General features: G+C 33.2%; 1 protein-coding gene across 1 annotated transcript in view; it reads left to right on the top strand.

Moving 5' to 3' along the window:
• The window catches only part of Nek1 (NIMA related kinase 1), a 161,886-nt gene that overhangs the window by 84,768 nt on the left and 53,618 nt on the right, over window positions 1–23,500 (top strand). Inside the window, exons 19-23 of the mRNA XM_048791768.1 lie at window positions 368–445; window positions 996–1,091; window positions 16,056–16,187; window positions 18,608–18,673; window positions 18,933–19,164. Of these exons, the coding sequence (XP_048647725.1) occupies window positions 368–445; window positions 996–1,091; window positions 16,056–16,187; window positions 18,608–18,673; window positions 18,933–19,164 (604 nt within the window). The remainder of the gene's footprint in view (window positions 1–367; window positions 446–995; window positions 1,092–16,055; window positions 16,188–18,607; window positions 18,674–18,932; window positions 19,165–23,500) is intronic.

Consider the following 23,500-nt stretch of genomic DNA (forward strand, 5'->3'; position numbering starts at 1 on the left):
CCAGCAACACACACACACACACACACACACACACAGTTGTTCAGGGAATAAAGTAAGTCTTATTTATATGATTTTAAATTGATAAGAACATTTTTTTTTTTTTTTGCAGAGGAATTCTGAGAGAACAGAATTATCCACTATCCTTCCAAGGATTAAAGTACATTTTATATCATTCTGTTTTTAACATTTTGTTCAGTTGTCTACAGGGTGATAGTTGTGAGAATTCATTTTCAGCTTTGGGAGAAAATTAACAGCGTTGAATGATTTCCCATTTTTAAATGTCAGTATTCATGTTATCTGTCATGGAGCTCTGCACTGAACTTGATGGTTTTGTCCTAAGTGGTATGCTTATCTACTTATTTTGTAGAAAGAAACAGATCATTCCAAAGGACAAGAAGGAAGTGAGGAAGCTGATTTGAGGCGCAAAAAAATTGAATCACTTAAGGTATAGACTAGAAATAATGTTGCACTTTCTATAGAAAATTGAAATAGAAAGTTATGTTCCTATGTTTTTCATAGTTAGAACACATTATTCATTTGCTTTAATTTTTCTTTCCACTTCATCTTTTACTAATTGGTTTTTGAAATACAGTGTTTTTCTGTGTATAACATATTTATGAATAACAGTTGATCACAGTCATGGCATAAATATGTAAAAGTATGACACAAGTAATCCTAAAAAGAAAAAACAGTAACCTTAAAAATGAAATACACAGTTATCCATTTCTCTGAAGATAAATGAAATTTTATATAATAAATATTTTTACATTTTAATTTCCATTCAAATGTACTTGCATTTATTTTAATTCAGTAAATATTTAGTGAGCTTGTATGACAGGCCTGCTGTATGTCAAGCCTGATTCAAGGTATTGGGGATATAGAGTGAGCTTACATGCACATTTCTTTGTGGCTAATAAGTCAGTATCTTTTTAGACTTGCATGGAAAGGAAACCACATGTCCTCTTTCTGATAACTAATTTTGTCTTTATTTTCAGGCCCAAGCAAATGCACGTGCTGCTGTACTAAAAGAACAACTAGAGAGAAAGAGAAAGGAAGCATATGAAAGAGAAAAGAAAGTGTGGGAAGAGCAAGTAAGATTTATTTATTTATTTATAATTTTTTTCTTTAATTTTTATTGTTGGTTGTTCAAAACATTACATAGTTCTTGACAAATCATATTTCACACTTTGATTCAAGTGGGTTATGGACTCCCATTTTTACCCCATATACAGATTGCAGCATCACATCGGTTACACATCCACTGTTTTACATATTGCTATACTAGTGTCTGTTGTATTCTGCTGCCTTTCCTATCCTCTACTATCCCCCATCCCCTCCCCTCCAATCTTCTCTCTCTACCCCATCTACTGTAATTCATTTCTCCCCCTTGTTTTTTTTTTTTTTCCCCTTTCCCCTCACTTCCTCTTGTATGTAATTTTGTATAACCATGAGGGTCTCCTTCCATTTCCATGCAATTTCCCTTCTCTTTCCTTTTCCCTCCCACCTCTCACCCCTGTTTAATGTTAATCTTCTTCTCATGCTCTTCCTCCCAACTCTGTTCTTAGTTACTCTCCTTATATCAAAGAAAACATTTGGCATTTGTTTTTTAGGGATTGGCTAGCTTCACTTAGCATAATCTGTTCTAATGCCATCCATTTCCCTGCAAATTCTATGATTTTGTCATTTTTTAATGCAGAGTAATACTCCATTGTGTATAACTGCCACATTTTTTTTATCCATTCGTCTATTGAAGGGCATCTAGGTTGGTTCCACAGTCTGAGCATGTAAGATTTAACTCATATTCTTAATCCTGCTTATTTTATTGTTCTTCTGTTTGCTACTGTGTTGGAAATCAGTATTATAAAATTTTTTAATTCCTTTTTTTCTATTTTTTTTAATTCTAATTCTTATCTGTTTTTTTTCTCTCTTTCATATTTAAGGATAATCTTTTAGGAAGTTTTTTTAGGATTTGATTTGAGGTGACAACTTTATTTAATTTTTTATTTACATATTTCCAAATAGTAAAGTCCCATCATCATGTAATGATGACACCTTCCTTCTGCCACTTATTTAGAATGCTACTTTAAAATTTGTTAGATTCTCATATACACTAGAAAATTAACCCATAGTATATGTGCAGCAAGGTATTTTGGGGGGGCTTTCTCTTCTACTTTTTTTACTCTATTTGCTTGTTCTATCAGAATCTTATTGTATTAGAGACTCAGAATATGTGTTTTGGCCTTGTCTTTTTTGGTGGGCTTTTTTTTCTTCCACATATTTATTGGTACATTATAGTTGTACATGTTGAGATTTATTGTTACTTATTCATACACTCATGCAATAATACATCAATATAATTTGGTCAGTATCACTCCCTAGCACTTTTCTCTTCCCTCTGTTCCCTTTCTTTTCCTCTTTCCTCTCTCGCTTTCATAGTTGAGAGAAAACATATAACCCTTGACCTTTTGAGTTTGGCTTATTTTGTAACAGTCTCTAGTACCATCCATTTTTCTACAAATGACATGATTTCATTTTTCTTTATGGCTAAATAAAATTGTCTTGTGTGTATATACCACTTTTCTTTATCTACAGTTTAGCCATTGTGAATTATGCCACTCGAAACATGAATATACATATGTGTATCCCTATAGTATGATGACTTTAAATTTTTAGGATAAATACAGAGGAGTGATATGGCTGGGTCATGTGGTGGTTCCATATCTAGTTGTTTGAAGAACCTCCATACTGATTTCCATAGTGGTTGTGCTCATTTGCAATCCCACTAGAAGTGTTAAAGTGTTCCTTGTCCTCCATATCCTCTCCAGTATTTATTATTATTTTTATTCTTGATGATTGCCATTCTGACTGGTATGAGATGGAATCTCAGGGTAGTTTTGATTTGCATTTCCCTATTTGCTAATGATATTGAGCATTTTTTCATATATTTGTTGGCCATTTTTATTTCTTCTTTTGAGAAGTGACTGTTTAATTCATTTGCCCACTTATTAATTGGGTTATTTGGGTATTTGATGTTAAGTTTTTTGAGTTCTTTATATATTCTAGATATTAATTTTGTGTCCGAAGAATAGCTAGCAAAGATTTTCTCCCATTCTGTAGATTTTGTCTTTAAGTTCCTAATTGTTTTATTTTCAGTGTAGAATCTTTTTTAACTTGGTCCCATCTCATTTATTAACTCTTGACATTATTTCCTAAGCTTTAGTTGTCCTTTTTAGAAAGTTATTGCCGGTGACTATATGCTACAGTGTTGACTTTATGTTTTCTTCTAGGAGTAGCATAGTTTCTGTTCTAAATCCTACATCTTTGATCCATTTTGAGTTGAACTTTTTGTGGGGTGAGAGATAGGGTTTAGTTTCATTCTTCTACATGTGGATAATCAGTTGCCCCAGTACCATTTGTTAAAAGGCTGTGTTTTCTCTTGTGTTTTTGGTACTTTTGTCAAGGATCAGATAACTGTAGATGTGTGAGTTTGTCTCTGAGTCTTCTCAGAATATGTTTTAATTTTTATATATTTTAAGATAAATTTTATTCCTTTTTTGAATTTTTGTTGGTATTACTTTTAACATGATAAGTACTGGTATGTTTACAATAGTTTATCCAGAAACACATTAAATTTGTACCCTTATTCATTGTTTCTTTTATATCAACACAATTTTGGTCATTTTATACATATCTGTTGTATGTCTTACAAAGATTATTTCTAAATATTTTATAATTACATGTCATAAAATCTTTTTTTTTAAGTTATAGATGGACACAATACCTTTGTTTTATTTATTTATTTTCATAAGGTGCTGAAGATGAAACCCAGTGTCTCACATGTGCTAGGCAAGTGCTCTAGCACTGAGCCACAACCCTAGTCCCTCCATGCCTCGTTTTTAAAGTTTTTTTTTTTCCTCCCCTTAGAGAATAGTACTAATATTTGGAGAAATTTTAGGGTTTTGCTTATCTTTTATGCTGTGATTCTTCCTTTTCTACCAATTTTCAGTTGATTTTCTGAGTCTTTATTTAGCATGCAGCTATCTCATTGGCAAATGGTCATGTTAGACATCAGATAACAGTTCTTCCAACTTATTATTTATAGTATGTTAGGTTCATTATAATCATCATGTTGCTTTGTTTAATCTTTACAACTTTACAAAGCAGATATAGAAAAGATGATGATATGAAGTCACATTTCCAGTAAGGGCAGATGAAGGACTTGAACCTGGGTCTGCTTAATGTCAAAGTCTGTATTCTTATGGAATTTTCCCTGCTCTTTATAAGGTGTGTCTTTTATTACCATTTTGCTTCTTACTGAATTTGCCAGAATTTCCAGGATAATATTATGTAGTAATAGGTATAATATTTTATTCCTTTCTTTATTGGGAATTGTTCATAATAGCATTATGTGAAGTAAGATAGTAAGCATGTTTATGTCACATCGTGACAGTTTTTAATCAGAGTATGTTTTGTAATCCTACCAAGTGATTTTTTTAATACCTGTTAAATTAATATGTTTCTTCTTAATCTACTCATTGATGTAATATACAGGGAGATTCTTTTCTTACAAAATTGCCAAAGAAAAAGAATCTGTTATAAAAAATGATATATGTGAAAGAGTCAGAACTCCAAAAGTGAGAAATAAGACAAATAATTTTTCAATCCATTCTTTTATTCCTATTCAAAGTAATTTTAGGTGATGACCGTTCTGAGTTCTCCACCCTCTACCAGTTGTATTTTCTCTTTGATTTTAATAAACCAGCAGTGGAGAACTCCCTTTCAACTTATTCCCACTTTTCTTTCCTTAGCTTTAGACTTGGCATGAATGATACTTGAATAATGCAACAAGGGTCCCATTTTCCTCAAGAGTTACTAGTGATTATTCCTTGCCCATTTACCATAATTTTACCTGACTTAAAGATTCTCATGCTGTTAGAAAAGTGTTTTTAGTCGTGCTCCTCATTTTTCCTTCCCCCTATTTCAGATATAATATGAATAGGGCATTAGTATGAAATAATAAATGTGATGATTTGTCTCTTTTTTCCAAAGAGAAAGTTATAGCAACCAAATTTGTCAAAAGTAGAAATAATTTCTCTTCACAGTCAGCAGCAATTACTCCTGATATCCAAATCCCTTTTGAACTTAACCTGATGTAGAAGGTAATTGTGAATCCACTTCTGGTGACATATAGCAGTTGAAAACAATCTGCTTTAATTCTCTTGGAATTATGTGTTAAGCACAAGAAACAGAAACATCCCAGCCCTTGTTAATAAGTGGACAAGGACTATAACTAAGACCAATCAGTGTAAAACTCTGTGTGTGTGTGTGTGTGTGTGTGTGTGTGTGTTAGTTAGCTTTTTCCTCATGATAAGCCTACTGCTATCATCCTTGTATTCGGCTACAATATCACAATTGCAAACTTTGAGGGCCAGTGCCCCTTGTAGTTTTTGTTCGTTTGTTGTTTTTGTGATAGTAGGAGTGTTTTATCAGTGAGCCACGCCCCCAGTCCTTTTTTTAATTTTTAATTTTTTTTTTTTTTTTTGAGTCAGGGTCTTGCTAAGTTGACCAAGCTGGCCTCAAACTTGCGATCCTCCTGCCTCAAGCTTACAGATAGCTGGTGTTATAAATTGTGCACCATGGTACCCAACTCCCCTTTATAGATTTTAGTTTAGTCTTTAATAAGGCACTTTTGCATTCTATATAACCCATGAAAGGGATTGAGATATCACTTTATCCATTTAAATATGATGCGCTTATACTCAGTGCAGTTCAATTTTATTTTAAAAATGTGAACTCTTTAGCATAATGATTGTGGTGTGAATCAAAGTATTAGATAATAGCCCACATGGCTTTGCTTATGTGATACCCCGTAGTCTTGGAGACTGAATCATCCACTTCATATCTACTTCATCATTGTGCATGCCCAGGCCCTGTTTTGGCAGCAGGCCTGAATACTCTAAGCGATTTACTGTGTTACCTGTACTCCCTCAAAGTAGAACGAATCACTGGGTCTTAGTTCATTCTGTGATTGGCTTGTGGCATATTGGTTTGGCCAGTTTGTCAAAGGGAGTTGTTTCCTTTTCTCCAGTCATGCACTCACTGGAATGACTCAAAAGTTATGCTGCATGAACTTATATTTCTTTCCTAAAATCTGCTCTTGGTAGGAAGAAACATTGCCCACACACACATTTAAATGTGGTTTTAAGTGTGTCTTGTATAATAGTTTTCTAAAGAGCAACTCACCAAACAGGCTTCCTTGTTAAACTTCTCATTTTCCTGCTCATTCAACAATATTATAACCACTGTGTAAGGATAAACATACATGTGTTCATTTAGCCATGTTCATAATCTGTTGGGTTTACTGCTTCGTTTCTTTACCTTCTTGTTCTCATTTGTGCTCAACACTTCCATCAGTATCCCTAAATTGTAGTTCTGCATCTTATACTGTATAATAAGTATATAAATATATCTCTATACCTTCTTTTTCATCTAAGTTATTATAGCATAGGGCCAAATTTGCATATTTCATAGCATCAATTCAGGCAATATATCTGTGGAACTCTGTTCCTTCATTAGGTCAGAAACTATATTTTGAATATGGTGAGTTTCTTCTTTATTTAACTTTTTTGCTTATTTTATTTCTATTTATATCTTTGTACCATTCTTCAGACTTCCCATTTATTGCCTATAAGGCTTCTTCCAGGATGGGCAGCCTCCTCCTTCCTGGCTACCTCAGAATACTTTTATCCTTTGTCTTGCCATCATTCTAATTCACTTAAAGAGAAACATCCTGAGTTCAGTTTGCAACCATGCTCCCTATATCAGCTGTTACTGGGTGATAATGTACTACCAGAGATATGTCTATTTAATATCAAAGGATTCAAATACATCAGAAAGAATCACTATTTCACTTAAACTTAGAGCCTCTGTTTCAAAGTCTGTACTCTGATGATTTTCCTCACAAAAATGAACTTTCCCTAAGCAACAGGAACATAAGTTGCACACATGGTGATAGTAGTGATTATGAGGGAGTAGGGTCACCTCTGGAAGCACTCTTAGAGTTATATTTCAACAAATGCATGTACCTTTTTTTCAAATTATGTCAACCACTGATTCAGCTTTGAAAAAGCACTTTACATTCTTTATTATATATATTTTTATTGGGCAACTGTGCAGTGGCATTAATTCAGTGTTCTCAAATGACCATTTGGAGCCAAGGTTCTCTACTAGTTAAAGACTGCACTGGCCCCATTACACCCATCCAACATTCAAGAACATTTATATACTTATTATACAGCATAAGAGAAAAACCCTTGAAATTTTTTGTTATCTAGGCACTGAAAAATGGTGTAAAATCTTTTCTTGTCTGAATGAAAGTGGGGTATTGATGTGCCCTAGTATTGTATTACTATCTATATCTCCCCTTATGTCCATTAATATTTGCTTTGTATGTATAGTTGCTCTAGTGTTGGGGATACACACACACACACACACATACACATTTATATATTTTTACAATTGTTATGTCCTTTTGATGAATTGATCCTTTTATTGTTAAACAATAGCCTTGTCTAATGCCCATCTTGACTTGAAGTCTAATTTATCTAAGTATAACCACCCCTCCTGTCTTTTAGTTACTGTTTGCATGGACTATCTTCTATTTTTTTACTTTCAGTCATTGTTCTTAAAGCTCAGGTAAGTTACTTTTTGGCAGCATATAGTTGGATCTGTTTTTTTTTTTTTTTTAATTCATTCTTCCACTCCTTGTCCTTGAATTATAGAGTTTAATCCATTTATGTTCAAGGTTATTATTGCTAAATAAGAACTTAGTCCTAGTATTTTTAAGGTGTTTTTTTTTTAAATCCTTTCTTTATTCTTATCTACCTTTGAAATTTGGTGATTTTCTATAATACTATGCATTGGCTCCTTTCTCTTTCTTATTTGTATATCTGCTATAGTTTTTTACATTGTGATTATCAAGAGGCTTACATAAAGCATCTTATAGATTTAATAACTCTTTTACACACTATCATTATTGTAATGGAGTTTTTTTAAAAACATTTATTTTTTAGTTATAGGTGAACTCAATACCATTATTTTATTTTTATGTGGTGCTGAGGATCAAACCCAGTGCCTCACACATGCTAGGCAAGCACTCTACCTCTGAGCCACAACCCCAGCCCGGTAATGGAGTATTTTTAATTTGACTGTGAATTTTCCTCTACCAGTGAGTTTTATACATATGTTTTTATGTTAGTAATTATTGACTTGTGGTTTCTGGTTGAAGAACTTCCTTAAAACTCTTGTAAGGAAAGCCTAGTAATGATGAATTCATTCAAGTTTTGCTTGTCTAGGAAAGACTTTTACTTCATTTCTGTAGGTTAACTTTGCCGATAGTATTTTTGACTGTCAGTTTTGTTCTTCAGTCTAAAAAGTGTCTTCTGAGAAATCTTCTAATAATCTAATAGAGATTCCCTCATATGCCATTTGACACTTTTCTCTGCCTTTAAATTTTATTTATTTATTTATTTAGTACCAGGGAATGAACCCATGGTCACATAAACCACTGAGCCACATCACTAGCTCTTTACTTTTTTTTTTAAATTTTGAAACAAGATCTTGCTGAGTTGCTTAGGGCCTTGCTAAGTTGAAAAAACTTGCCATCCTCCTGCCTCAGCCTCCAGAGCTGCTGGGATTACAGGTGTGTGCCACTATGCCTGGCTTAGTGTTGCCTTTCTTAGCTAGCATGTATGCTCATATTATGAGTAGTACAATGAAGGAAGATAGATTCAGGTTTTTTGAAGGGTAACAGTGCAGTGGTAGAACAGTAGACTAGCATGTGCAAGGCTCCTGAGTTCAATCCCTGGCAAAATAAACAAACAAAACAAACAAGCAGCAATGTATTTTGAAATTAAAATTCAGTGAAAAGTAGAATCAGGGAAATCCTATTTTGGTTTTAGGTCGGAGACTATTTTGAATATGATAAGTTCCTTTCTAATTGCATATACCTCTTTCTTGAGTATTTCATTTCTAGTTCTTTTTGTCCTATTTTTAAGGCTTTGCATTCTCTCTAAGGATTCCTTTGTGGTGGACATACTTTCCCACTTAGGTCTACTTTGAATTGTTCTTAAATATTCTTATATAAGTATTATAGCAATATTAATTCAGAAAAATTGTTCACTTAAAAATACTTTTATACTATAGGTTAAGTATCCTTTAAAAAAATACTTGAGACAAGAAGGATTTCAGATTTCAAATTTTAGGGGATTTTAGAATATTTGCATATGTATAATGAGACATCTTAGGGTGGGATTCAAGTATAAACACAAAATTCATTTATATTTCACATACACCTTATACCTGATGTAATTTAGTACAATATTTTTTAATAATGTTGTATATTTGACTACAACCCATCCCATGAAGTCAGGTGTGAATTTTTTTTTTAACTGGATTTTGAATTTTCAGATTTGGAATATTCAACCTGAATTGGTTCTTCACAGAGGGTTTGAGACATAAAATTTCAATTTGATAAAATTTGGCTATGACAGTTTTAGGCTATATAAAACTATGTGTGAAATTATTATAAATTCAAAATATGAAATCAGGCCATATTAATATTTTTAACATACATTATTAAATACTTAAATAAGTCAGCATATAAAGATGAAATAGTATTTATTGTTCTGTGCTTCAAGAGTAAGTAAACTTGTAGTATCATGTAACCTGGCCCCACATTTTGGTGAAATTTTACGTTTTGCCATTTGGTAGCACTGGTGGTTAATAGTTAATAAAACTGGTGGTGAAATAGAAACAGTTTTACAGTGATAATTAAAATCCTTTTGTAGATATAAATAATGTGGAAATGTCTTAAATTTATGAACCTGTGGTAAAACTGGTAGGAAATGAAAAAGCATCTAAAGCATTTTTAAAAACTTGATAAAGGCCTGGGGTTGTGGCTCAGCCATAGAGCGCTCACCTAGCACATGCAAGGCCCTGGGTTCGATCCTCAACACCACATAAAAATAAATAAATAAAGATATTGTGTCCAACTACAACTAAAAAATAAATATTAAAAAAGAAAAAAACTGATGTAAGTCCTAGGAGGCTGAGGCAGGAGGATCATGAGTTCAAGAACAGCCTCAGGAACTTAACGAGACCCTGTCTCAAAAGGGTTCAGAAGTGAGTCAGTGTTTAAGTGCACCTGGTTGAATCCCCAGTAAAACCTGATTTGTGAAACATTCAGGTCAATATTTTATTCCTTTTACAAGTTGTTATATTTAAAAATGAGTTTTGAAACACTGCTTACAGGGAAATGCATATAGATTTAGCTGTGTGGTTGGTTTTATAAAAAAAAATAGTTCTTTTTTCAGTTATGTTTTTATCTTGTGTGAAACTGTTTTGTTTTGCTAGTTTAGTTAATATAATGTTCAAATTTTTTCATGCTTGATCAACCTTCTAAATGAATGTTTAATATTTTTTTCTTTGACAATTAACAGTGTGTCTTCTGTCTCAAGATTTGGTTGATACTGAACAGCCTTCAGGTTGTGGTTATAAATGAAATATCCATGCTATTTACACAGAAGGCCCAAGTTCTAATAAGTTGGTGATGTGGATGACCTTGGCTTAGGATGAGGTCACCATGTCTTGAACTACCTTTAAATTTTCAAGAGCTGACCAAGTTTTGTTACTAAGTAATTTTAGTAGTAGAATGACCTGTTTATTGCTGCTTTCTGGTTTAGAGTTCATGTCTGAATTTCTGTGCCCCTTAGTTCAGGTTCTTCTCATCTGTTCAGCTGAGTTGACCCAGATAAATTTGATGAATAGAGGATAAGCATTTGTTGAAAGTTGCTGGAAGTCAACCAAAATTATAAAGTACCAATAAATTGGTCTTACACATTGGACCAGATACCTTGGATCACAGACTGTATACTAGTTGTTAGCATATATATGGAAACCAGATAGCTTTTAATAAAAAAAAAATGTAAAATTTTAATGGTAATATGTGATCATTTTCTTCATTTTAAAGAAAATGGGGGTGGGTATTGAACTCAGGGGTTCTCTACAATTGAGCCACATCCTCAGCTCTATTTTTATTTTATTTAGAGACAGGGTCTCACTGAGATGCTTAGCACCTCACTTTAGCTGAGGCTGGCTTTGAATATGAGATCTTCCTGCCTCAAGGTGTGTTTCTGTGGGTACAATGATAGTGTGAAGAAAATTAAATAGAAACCACAACTTGTACCAAATCTGATTATCTTTGGTTTGTATTTATACCATTTTTAATAATAGTAATAATAAAAAGAAAAAGAAGAAGTAGATTTTTGTCTTTGCCATGTTGGGTTTCTCTTAAGATTGAGATTAATGCGGAACTACCTCTACTCAGTATATTTTATAGCTCACTTAAGAATATAAGGTCTAGATAAAGGATTTTTAATCCCCTTATGTGATTTATGCTATTCTTTAAATTAGAATAAAATCTGCTAAGTATTCCCTAGAGGTTTTTAAAATTCTTTTTAGGCTATAAGCCGACAATTTCAGAGAGTTGTGCTAATGCCTTATTTAAGTTGTATAAGAATTATGTGTGTCTATAAGAACAAAAATTTTTTTTTGCAGTTTTGTAGATCAAATCCACGGTCTTTATCATGCTAAACAAACATTCTACCACTGAGCCACATCTCTAGCCTAAAAGAAAAATTTTAAGGAATATGTATAACTGAAGTATAATTAGTTGGAGTAGTAGATGTATGGGTGATTTCTTTTTCTTAAGCATTTCTTAATGTTTCTTTTATAGATGGTTTGCCCAGTAATTTTAGAATGATGTTTAAAATAACCTATATTAGGGACATAGCCACATCAATGTTTATAGCAGCACAGTACATAATAGCTAAACTGTGGAACTAACCTAGATGCCCCTCAGTTGATGAATGGATTAAAAAAATGTGGCATAAATACACAATGGAATATTACTCAGAAATAAAAGAGAATAAAATCATGGCATTTGCAGGTAAATGGATGGCGTTGGAGAAAATAGTGCTAAGTGAAGTTAGCTGATCCCAAAAAAACAAATGCCAAATGTTTTCTCTGATATAAGGTGACTGACCCATAATGGGGTAGGGAGGGGGAGCGTGGGAGGAATAGATGAACTCTAGATAGGGCAGAGGGGTGGGAGGGGAAGGGAGGGGGCAGGGGGTTAGCAATGATGGTGGAATGTGATGAACATCATTATCCAAAGTACATGTATGAAGACATGAATTGGTGTGAACATACTTTATATACAGAGATATGAAAAATTGTGCTCTATATGTGTAATAAGAATTGTAATACATTCCACTGTCATATTTTTTAAAAAATAAAATCAATAAAAAAATAATAAAATAAAATAACCTATATGAATGTGAATGAAAATTGTAGGTTGATTAGAGAAGTTGGTGCTATTCCTACTTTAGTGAATTTGTCTACATCTGTATTATTTTTCCTGTTTAAACATTCATTTAATTAGATTACTTTTTTGATAATTTTAAATGTTATTTTTCTTTCAGTTTATAATGTGAAGTTTCTGTGTCCTAAAATGTCTTTATGCAATGCCTACATTTTAAATTCTGATCATTCACAGATGGGAGAGTTTTTGTTTTATTCTGCGTTCTAAAGATCAGAAATTTGCTTTCTGCAAGTTAATTCATTTCATCAGAGACTAAAACCAGACTTTTGCTGTTTAAGTCAAATACCTAATTTAATACAAACTAAATAAGTAATTACTACCATTTATCAGATCCACCACTGTGTGCTTTACAAAAATTGTTTTATTTAATCCTTACAGCCAGGAGACAGTGGGTATAGCATTCTCATTTTAGAGAGCAAAAAATTTGAGGCTTAAAGAAGATACGAAATAATGAAAAATTGCATGACTGTTAAATGAGAATTGGGGAACTTGAGTATAGAAGTATACTACTTCAACTGCTTGTTGGTCTTCTTTTTTTAATTTATATATGACAGTGGAATGTATTATAATCCTTTATTACACATATAGAGCACAATTTTTCATGTCTCTAGTTGTATACAAAGTATATTCACACCAATTCCTGTCTTCATACATGTACTTTGGATAATAATGATCATCACATTTTACCATCATTTATAATTCATGCCCCTTACCTTCCCCTTCCACCCCTCTGCCCTATCTAGAGTTCGTCTATTCTTTCCATGCTCCCTCCCTATCCCACTATGAATCAGCCTCAATATCAAAGAAAATGTTTGGCATTTGGTTATTTGGGATTGGCCAACTTCACTTAACATTATCTTCTCTAACTCCATCCATTTACCTGCAAATGGCATGACTTTATTCTCTTAATGCTGAGTAATATTCCATTGTGTATATTGCCACATTTTTTTATCCATTCATCTATTGAAGGGGATCTAGGTTGGTTCCATAGTTCAGCTATTATGAATTGTGCTGCTATAAACATTGATGTGGCTGTGTCCCTGTAGTATGCTGGGTCAAATGGTGGTTCCACTCCCAATTTTCCAAGAAATCTCCATACTGCTTTCCATATTGGCTGCACCAATTTGCAGTCCCATCAGCAGTATATGAGTGTACCTTTTTCCCCACATCCTCGCCAACACTAATAGCTGCCATTCTGACTGGAGTGAGATGAAATCTTAGAATGGTTTTGATTTGCATTTCTGTAATTGCTAGCTGTGATGAACATTTTTTCGTATATTTGTTGATTGATTGTATATCATTTTCTGAGAACTTGATAGCCTTCTTGAAAGAATGTCTGTTCAAACATTGGCAACTCTGTGAAGGCTACTCTTATTAACCCTGCTCTTGGCTTTAACATGCTTAGTTCTTTGTTTTCTTTTACCTCAGATATTTGATACACATCTCCTTACTTTTATTTCTCTGGTTAATGTATATATTCCTCTTTCTCTTCTGATTTATAATCCTGTGAGTGAAAACACTGTATCTTATTCATTTTGTATATTGGTTCTCTAGAATTATCTTTGGCACTACAAGTACTTAACACATCTTTTAATGTACTGGTAAATTAATTTTATGAAATATTGTGAATTTTTCTCCTAAAAATCCACATCAAATTCATGTATTGATATAGCAGAAATAATTTCTTTAAGAGAATTGATATAATGCAGCAAAGCAGATAGCACATGCCTGTAATCCCAGAGGCTCAGGAAGCTGAGGCAGGAAGATCTAGAGTTCAAAGCCAGCCTCAGCAAAAGCAAGGCACTAAGCAACTCAGGAGACCATGTCTCTAAATAAAAAATACGAAACAGGGCTGGGGATGTGGCTCAATGTTCGAGTGCCCCTGAGTTCACCCCCCTCCCCGGTGCCCCAGCCCACTCCCCAAAAATCCAAATCCTTAAGAGAATTGATATAATGCAATTTAGGTTCTAAAATGATGCTAATGTTCAGAACAACAGTATTGTGTTAGTTTTGCATCACTGTGATCAAAATACCATACCAGAAAAACTTGGAGCAAGGAAAACTCACATTTCTTGAGGGTTAGTTCATGGTTAGCCAAGTTTATTGCTCTAAGCCTAGGTGAGACTTCATGGAGGAAGAGTGTGGTGTAGAGAAACTTCTCCAGGCATGGCAACCAGGAAGCAGAGAGAGGAAGAAGCAGGGGAATGGGTCAGATTGCAGTAAACATGTACCCCTCCAAGGGCATGCCCCCAATGAGCCATATCCTCCAGCTACACTACACCTGCCTATAAAGTTGCACCCTGTAAGTCCATTCAAACTCGTATGAATTAATCAGATTTCAGCTCTTACAATCCAGTCATGTCACCTCTGAACATGTCTGCATTAACACAGGAACTTTTGAGGGGCACCTCATATCCAAACTATAACAAATATATTATTAAAGCCTTCTTAATTAATGATTCTATTGTAAGTATCTGCCCAGTTTTTCTTAGAAATGAGTTTTAATTTTAGAAGTAACTTTTAGTGTATTCTAAAAATGCTGCTAGCATTGAGAACAACTTTGGAGGTTTTTTTCCCTTCAGAATTTTTGAAACCTTTCCGTGTATATCCACCTATAAAACTTCATAAATAAAGTTTCAAAATATTTTAATATAATTTTTAAGATGAGAATACTTGGTTGTGTAAGCTCTAGATATTTAAAAGTTTTATTTTCACATCTTAAAAAGCAGTATACCTTTTCAATAATGTTGAGCTGTGAGATTAAAGCAACATTTCTATTTCTGTTTTTAAACAAAATAGATTTTGAATATAAAAAGAAAATCTAGAAGCCTAAATAATGGAATGATATTACTACTTTATTCTTAGAAGATGTTCAATAAATATTGTGTTTGAAATGTATACTTTTCAGAAAGTCTTATTTACTAATTTGAGGAAGAATAGAAATAGAGAACAGACTTCCTGCCATGTTACTATTAGCATACCTGCAAATGTCATTTCGTCTTACTTTAGTAATGTTCAGAATCTTACTTCATATTGTTCAAAGTTTCAATGGTAAGATAAAAACAAACATATATATGAATATAACAATATTTTCAGTGAAGCAGAGCTTACCATATGCAACTGTCACTCCTTCCATTCTTATTTATGTTGACATTTTTTGTAATAAGCGGTCTTATGTTGGGTCATTTGTGTTTAATCTTTAAGGAGCTTTTACCAAAACTTGCAGAAGTTGCAGAAGCATTTCTTTTTGAGGTATACAATTAATAAATAAAATAGTTTTCTTCCCACCAAATGTTGTAATGAATTAAAATTAAAGTGAAGGACTAAAAGTAAGTATTATAGCAGCCTACTTTTTAAGAACATTTTGTGAAACATTGATAATTCAGTGGAAGCAAGTTAGGATGCATGACTATGTTCACGTATGAGGCTAGAAGTTTCTCTCTCTTCTCACTGTTTATCCCTAGTACCTGTCATTTGCCTTGCTTAATAAACAATGTAGTAAAGAGAAAGCTACTTGTATATAGAGAGTGAATAAACATTGATCTTGTAGTTTTTAAATTTTTTGTGCAAATATAAAATTCCTCATGTATTTTATTAAATTCTTTTTTTATAGTTGGTGGCTAAAGGAATAAAGAGTTCTGATGTTTCTCCACCTTTGGGACAGCATGAAACAGGTGGCTCTCCCTCAAAGCATCAGATGAAATCAGTTATTTCTGTGACTTCAGCTTTGAAAGAAGTGGGTATGGTAAGTTTCCTAAAATTTGATACTCCTTAGAGTCCAAAGATTATTTAAAAGGAAATTAAATCTAACAAAATCACAGTAATTTCACAATGTTCCCCCTTTTTTTCTAGAGAAAAGATTACTTAGGATTTTTTTGGTTTACTATGAATATTAGAACCTTTCTGCTCATAGACTTTTATATCTAAGACTACATGGTAATTAAGCAATACAGTCAGCCCTCTGTTTCCAAGGGTTTCACATCTACAGACTCATCCAACCACCAATCAAAAATACTTTTTAAAAAATGAGTGTTATGTTGTTGCTGACATGTACTGTGTGGTTAGGTCTGTGATGATTATATTTACATTGAACATGTTCAAACTTACTCTTGTCTATATATATATATAGACACACACACACACACACACACACACACATATATATATATATATGGCAACTATTAAGCATTTACATTCTATTGGGTATAATAAGTAATCTAGAGGTGATTTAAAGTAAATCATAGCATTCACTCTGTATTAGGAATTATAAGTAATCTAGAGATGATTTAAAGTATATGGAAGATGTGTGTAGGTTATGTGCAAATACTCCACCATTTTGTATAAGGTGCTTGACATCTATGGGTTTTGGTATCTGTATGGATAGGAAGGTCTTAGAACCCATCCCTCACATATACTGAGGATAATTCTCTTTTTACCTACTTTGAATATTGAACAAATAAAATGTGTATAGGAATGTACTGAAAACAGTGCAACAAATATTTTTATATCCCAGCCCCTCGTGATTAACAAATGTTCACAAGTCCAACACATGTTTATATTTATTTAAAATGTTGTTATATAACAAATGATAGAGGATTCAGTGTAATTATACTTAATTCATCAATTATTCCTGTTGCCTTCTACTTCTGAATCTACATGCTATACAGATAGTGAAGCAAAGATATATGGACAAGTAAAAATTTGAACTTAGACATATGTATTGATCTAACATAAGAAGGTTCTGTTCTGGGCTTAAGAGAAACAGGCTTATAATGTAGAGTTTCTGTCTAGATTTCAACATTTTGATGGAAGGAAAAAAATTACTGAATCATATAACACGTTAACCTCATTTGCTTCTTTCCTAGTAATTAATGTCAATGTCTTATTTTTTGAGTTTCAAAAGTTTTTGCAGACTTCCAAGGTTTTTGATTAGTACACTAATTTTTTTACAGCCTTTGTGCTTGTATTGAAAATAAGACTGAGTAGAAAAATCTGTTTCTTGACCACTCTCCAGACCTTCATATAAGAAACTATTGTTCTTCAAGTAGGTTTTGTCTCTTCTTATTTCTGTTAACAATTTGCATGTGCTACATTGTTCACTTCAACTTTAGCTATCACTGTGTGGTTTCCTTCCTGGAACCCAGTCTCATATCTCAAGTAGCTGTTTAGCTCTCTCTGATTGTAATGACTGCTAATTCCTGACTACTTTACTGGGTAAAATGTTCCTTATCTCATTTACATGTTACTTTAAAACTGACCACTGCATTGTTTTATATTTTTTTCGAATATTACAAAGTGTGAGGTGATCCATGTAACTAAAATGATTATTCTTAAGATAATAAATTGATTAACATTGCTTGTTTAAAACTTTGAAAATTGTTCTTAGTGAAAGATATCTTCCCGATATCTTTGCTTTCATAACTTAATTACTATGAGTTCTCCTTTTCTTATATTTTTAAATTCTAGGGGCTGGGGCTCTAGTGCAGTTTTAGAGCACTTGCCTAGGATGCTTGAGGCACTGAGTTTGATCCTCAGCACCACATAAATATAAACAAGTAAAATAAAGGTATAAAAAATAACATTTTAAAAAAAAATTCTAGGTGATCTAGAATGATTTCATTATGTTAATCATAAGTCAATATTTATATTATTAATAATACAAAGGACTCAGAACTCATTCTTATTACCCTCTTAGGGAAGAAAGCCAGTTCTCACTTGTGTTTAATGCTGTGTTTTAACCAAAGTGTGTGTGCGTGTGTGTGTAACAAAAAGACGATTTTAAAATAAGTCTATCTTCAATTATTTTGTCTATCAGATTTTTCTCTACCTTTAATTTCTAAAATATGTGAATTAATTTTTTTTATTTCTACCATTGACTTTAATGACCAAAAATGACTTGCCAAAGATGAAGAAAATATAAATATGTGAGAAGTAAACTGAAGATATTACAAATAATTGAGAATTGGCCTTTCTATTCTATAGTAAGCCTATTAGTTGATAATATTTAAATGTTTACCTTTGCTGATAATGAAGGATGCTGTATTAAAATTTTTCAGGAAAAAAGAAGTTAAAAGGAGCAATTTGATGAAAACCAAAAATAATATTTTTTAAGGCAGACTTTTAGGATAACATTATTTTTTATTCTATATCTGTCTGTGTTTAAAGGACATAAATTTAACTGATACCCAGGAAACTTCAGAAGAAATGCAAAAGAACAACAATGCTATTTCAGTAAGTGCTGTTTTCAGAGTTTCTCTGTCAATCATTTTACTTAATAATATACACGTTAAAATTTTACTTAAGGGGCCAAGGCTGTGTCAGTGTTAGAGCACCTGCCTAGTGTATTTGAGGCACTGGGTTTGATCCTCAGCACTACATAAAAATAAATAAATAAATATAAAGGTATTGTGTCCATCTTAAAAAAATGCTTAAAAATGAATTTTAAAAGATTTTACTTAATAATATTTGCATAAAAACATAATTGTTTCAGAGTAAACGAGAAATACTACGTAGGTTGAATGAAAATCTTAAAGCTCAAGAAGAAGATGAAAAAGGAAAGCAGCATCAGTCTGATATTTGTGAGATCATTGTTCATGAAGATACCAAAGAGTGTGAAAAAGAAAAACCAGTTTCATCTGATCGCAAGAAGTGGGAGGTGGGAGGTCAACTTGTGATTCCCCTGGATGAATTAACACTGGATACATCTTTCTCTGCAACTGAAAGTATGTATGAACAAATTAATGACCTATTTTGGTTTATCATTCACATAAATATAAATTTTTGTAGAATGGCTATCTGAAGGAACCAGCACTTAGAGGGATTGAGAGAGGCTGGAAGCATTCTGGTTTGTTCTCCTCTTAGAAAAGTATCATCTCCCTCTCTTAGTGCAATGTGAAGAATGTAAAAAACAATCCAGTGTTAAGAATAATAAGGATTTTAAAAAAAGAATAATAAGGATTTTTATACAAAAGTATATAGTGTGAAAGAGAACTAATGATGTTACTTTAGCCCTTTACATCATGTTAGATTAATCTATTACTGGGAAAAATTAATAGTACTCTAGAGTAGTGAACTTTGGTAAAATCTCAGGAAGGTCCCTTGAGAACTTATCAGAGATATTGAAAAGGTCTGATTTAATGATTCATTTATCCAGCAATAATTCCTGAGTACCCACTCTTTTTTTACATTGTCCTGGGCACCAGAGATACACCAATGCACAAAACAGAAACATAGGTGCACTTGTGGTTCTTATATTCTAAAAGGGCATGGACAAGGCTAATTTTAAGGGAAAAAAATTAATGGGCAATTTTTGCCAAAGTCTTTCTCACATTGGAGAAAACCCCAAAGACTTGATAGCATTTTTTTTGTTTCTTTATTCAACAGTTCCTCTTTTTTTTAATAGAAGATGGACACAATACCTTTATTTTGTTTATTTTTTATATGGTACTGGGGATCTTACCCAGTGCCTCACACATGCTAGACAAGTGCTCTACTACTGAGCTACAACCCCAGCCCTATTCAGCAGTTCTTTATTGAATACCTATACATGCCACACACTCTTAAGCAGTAGGGATACGATAATGGTTAAGACATAGTTCCTGTTCTTAAGGTGGCTGGTGTTTAGTGGGAAGGATGGAAAGTAAGAGGCAACTGGAGCTGATAAATAAGTAATACATCAGGAATAATCATAGGTTACTGTAAGAATAACTGCAAGGACATATGTCAGTCTTGGGAGACTAAGAAAGTGATTACCAGAAAATGTTATATGTTGAGGAAAGAAGTAATTAGCTAAACAAAACCCATACAGAGGGTTTTGGGCAGGGAATAGTTAGGACAGGAGTAAAAATATAGGAGAAGCTCAGGGAAATAGATGTAATTCAACATGGATTTCTAATGTTCAAAATTCACGACAAAGAATGAAGCAAGAAGACTTGGAAGAGATAACCAGAGCTAGATAATGAGGGGGGTCCTACATGTTGACTCCATAATATTTGTAAAATTTATAAGTTTTCAGCCATTATTTCCTCAAATATTTTTCCTACACCTCTTCCCTTTCTTTCCTTTGTAGACTCCAGTTTCTCTTGTTGACTCAAACTCCTACTGCAGAGGGGAGACTTATTAAAACAAGAATCAGCAAATATCTTCTCTAAATTACCGGATAATAAATATTTTAGGGTTTACAGGCATTATGGTATCTGTTAAACTTCTTAACTTTGACCATGCACACCACCCCTTGACTATTCTGGGACCTAGAGTATAATCTATTAATTTAGTTTCCAAAGTCTTTTGAGATGCCAGAAAGGATCAGATTCATGCGTGTGCATATTGGACTGTGAGTTGAAGTAATAAAAAATTGCTTTATGGGGTCACTTTCTTGAATTTTGTTGTCTTCACTATCTCCTAGTATTTTCTAGTTTCCTGGAACTCCTTTCTTTCCTCATCTGGTCAGAAAGCTGGGACTTTAATTACTTGGTGCTGTTTGAATACTTGGAGCCAAGTGGCCAGAAATTAGAGAGAAAAATGGGATTTGGCCCTGTCTTCTTGATACCATATCTCCTCTGGACAAAAAGGAAGCTTCTTCTCTCCCAGTTTTGACTCCTGTGGGTTCCCATTATCAACTGCTCTTCTCCCACTACCACAGGATTGTATAGGATTTAGGAAAAGAAATTTTGAAAAATGTTGGGGACTTTTGTATTCTATCTGAGCTTTAGGATATCCCTTTCCCTTTGTTCAAGCTAGAACAAGAGAGCTGCTCCTGTACTTCCTGTGTTTGCAGTCTGGTGCCTACTTCTGGGGTTGTGGTGTGTTGAATCTTAACTGGGAAACACTGAGTATTTCACCACTGGTTTAGGGTACTTTGAATTTTTGTCTTCCCCACTGCAGCTGCTTTTGCCTTTCAGAGTTCTCAGTTGCTTTATGCATTTTGTCCTAGTTTTTATAGCTATATTTAATGCGAGCTATGGGTTGATGTGCGCCTTTTCCATCTTAGTAGAAATCAGAACTCTATCTTTTAAGAGATTTAAATTTTCAAAATCTTTTTGTGTTTGCCCATTTAATTATCATTTCTGGTGCTCATGATTTTTTTGTTTCGGTTTGTATTTCTGTATTATTTCCTTCTGCCTGAAAGACTTTTTTTTTTTTTACAAATCTTATAAAACAGAGAGATTTTTAAAACTTTTGTATATTGAGAAAGTATTTCACCTTAATTTTTTCTACATTCTTTATTGGTGCATTATAATTGTACATAATGATGGAATTTGTTGTTAAAACAATATTTGTACATACACACAATATAAAAATATAATTTGACTAATATATTTCCCCCAGCACACTTTCTTCTCCCCTTCCTCCTATTTGCCTTTCCTACTAATCTCCCTTTGATTTTCGTGAAATTTCAGCCTCCCCCACCCATCTTTCTTTTCCTTTTTCCTCTCTAGCTTTCACATTTGAAAGAAAACATATAACCTTTGGCTTATTTTGCTTAACATAGTGGTCTCTAGTACCATCCATTTTCCTACAAATGACATGATTTCATTTTTCTTTATAGCTAAATAAAACTCTCTTGTGTGGGTAAACCACTTTTTTCTTATCTATAGTTAGGCTATTGTGAATTGTGCTGCTGTAAACATGGGTGTTCATACATGGATCCCTATAGTATGATGACTTTAATTTTTTAGGATAAATACAGAAGAGTGATATGTCTGGGTCATATGGTGGTTCCATGCCTAGTCTTTTGAGGAACCTCCATACCGATTTTCATAGTGGATGTTCTCATTTATAATCCCACCAAAGCGTAAAAATGGTCCTTTTTATCCACATCTTCTTCAGCATTGTTATTGTTTGTATTTTTTGTCCAGTTTTTTAAATGTGTTCTTTATAGATATACATGGGAGTAGAGTATATTTTAACATATTATACATACATAGAATAAGTATAACTTGTTCCAGTTAGGATCCTGTTATTGTGGTTGTGTATGATGTGAAGTTACATTGATTGCATATTCATATTTAAGGATAAAAAAGATATGTCCAATTCATTCTGTTGTCTTTTCTATTCCACCCCTCCCTTCCCTTGATTCCCCTTTGGCTAATCCAGTGAACTTCTAATTTCCCTTCCCTTGTTGTGGGTTAGCATCCACATATCAGAGACAATGTTCTGCCTTTGGTGTTTTGAGATTGGCTTATTTTACTTAGCATGATATTCTCCAATTCCATCCATTTACCAGCAAATGCCATAATTTAATTCTTCTTTATGGATGAGTAATATTCCATTGTGTATATATATATACCACATTTGCTTAATCCAGTTTATCTGCTGTAGGCAACTAGGTTGTCTTCTTAGCTTGACTCTTGTGAATTGAGCTACTATAAACTTGAAGTGGCCATGTCACTATAGTGTGCTGATTTTAAGTCCTTTGGGTATAAAAAAGGAGTAGGATAACTGGGTCAAATAGTGGTTCCATTCCAAGATTTTTGAGGAATCTCCATACTTCTTTCCAGAATGGTTGTACCAATTTGCAGTCCTACTAGCAATGTATAAGTGAACCTTTTTTCCCACATTCTTACCAACATTTATCATTACTTGTATTCTTGATAATTGCCATTCTAACTGGGTTGAGGTGAAATTCAGTATAATTTTGATTTTTATTTCTCTTAATTGCTAGAGATGTTGCACATTATTTTTATATATTTTTGACAGTTCTTATTGTTTCTTCTGTGAAGTGCCTGTTCAGTTCCTTTGCCCATTTAGTGATTGGTTTGTTTGTTTGGTTGGTTTTGGTGTTAAGTTTTTTGAGTTCTTTTTATATCCTGGAGATTAATGCTCTATCTGAAGTACTTGTGGAAAAGATTTTCTCCCATTCTGTAGGTTCTTTCTTTACATTCTTGATTTTTCCTTAGTAGTAAAGAAGCTTTTTAGTTTAATACTGTTCCATTTATTGATTATAGATTTTACTTCTTGTGCTTTAGGAGTCTTATTGAGGATGTCAGTTCCTAAGAGGACATGGTAGAGAGTCGGGCCCACCTTTTATTCAAGTAGGCACAGTCTTTGGTCTTAGGT

Source organism: Marmota marmota, unplaced genomic scaffold (assembly GCF_001458135.2).
Source record: "Marmota marmota marmota unplaced genomic scaffold, marMar, whole genome shotgun sequence".
NCBI classification, from domain to species: Eukaryota; Metazoa; Chordata; class Mammalia; order Rodentia; family Sciuridae; genus Marmota; species Marmota marmota.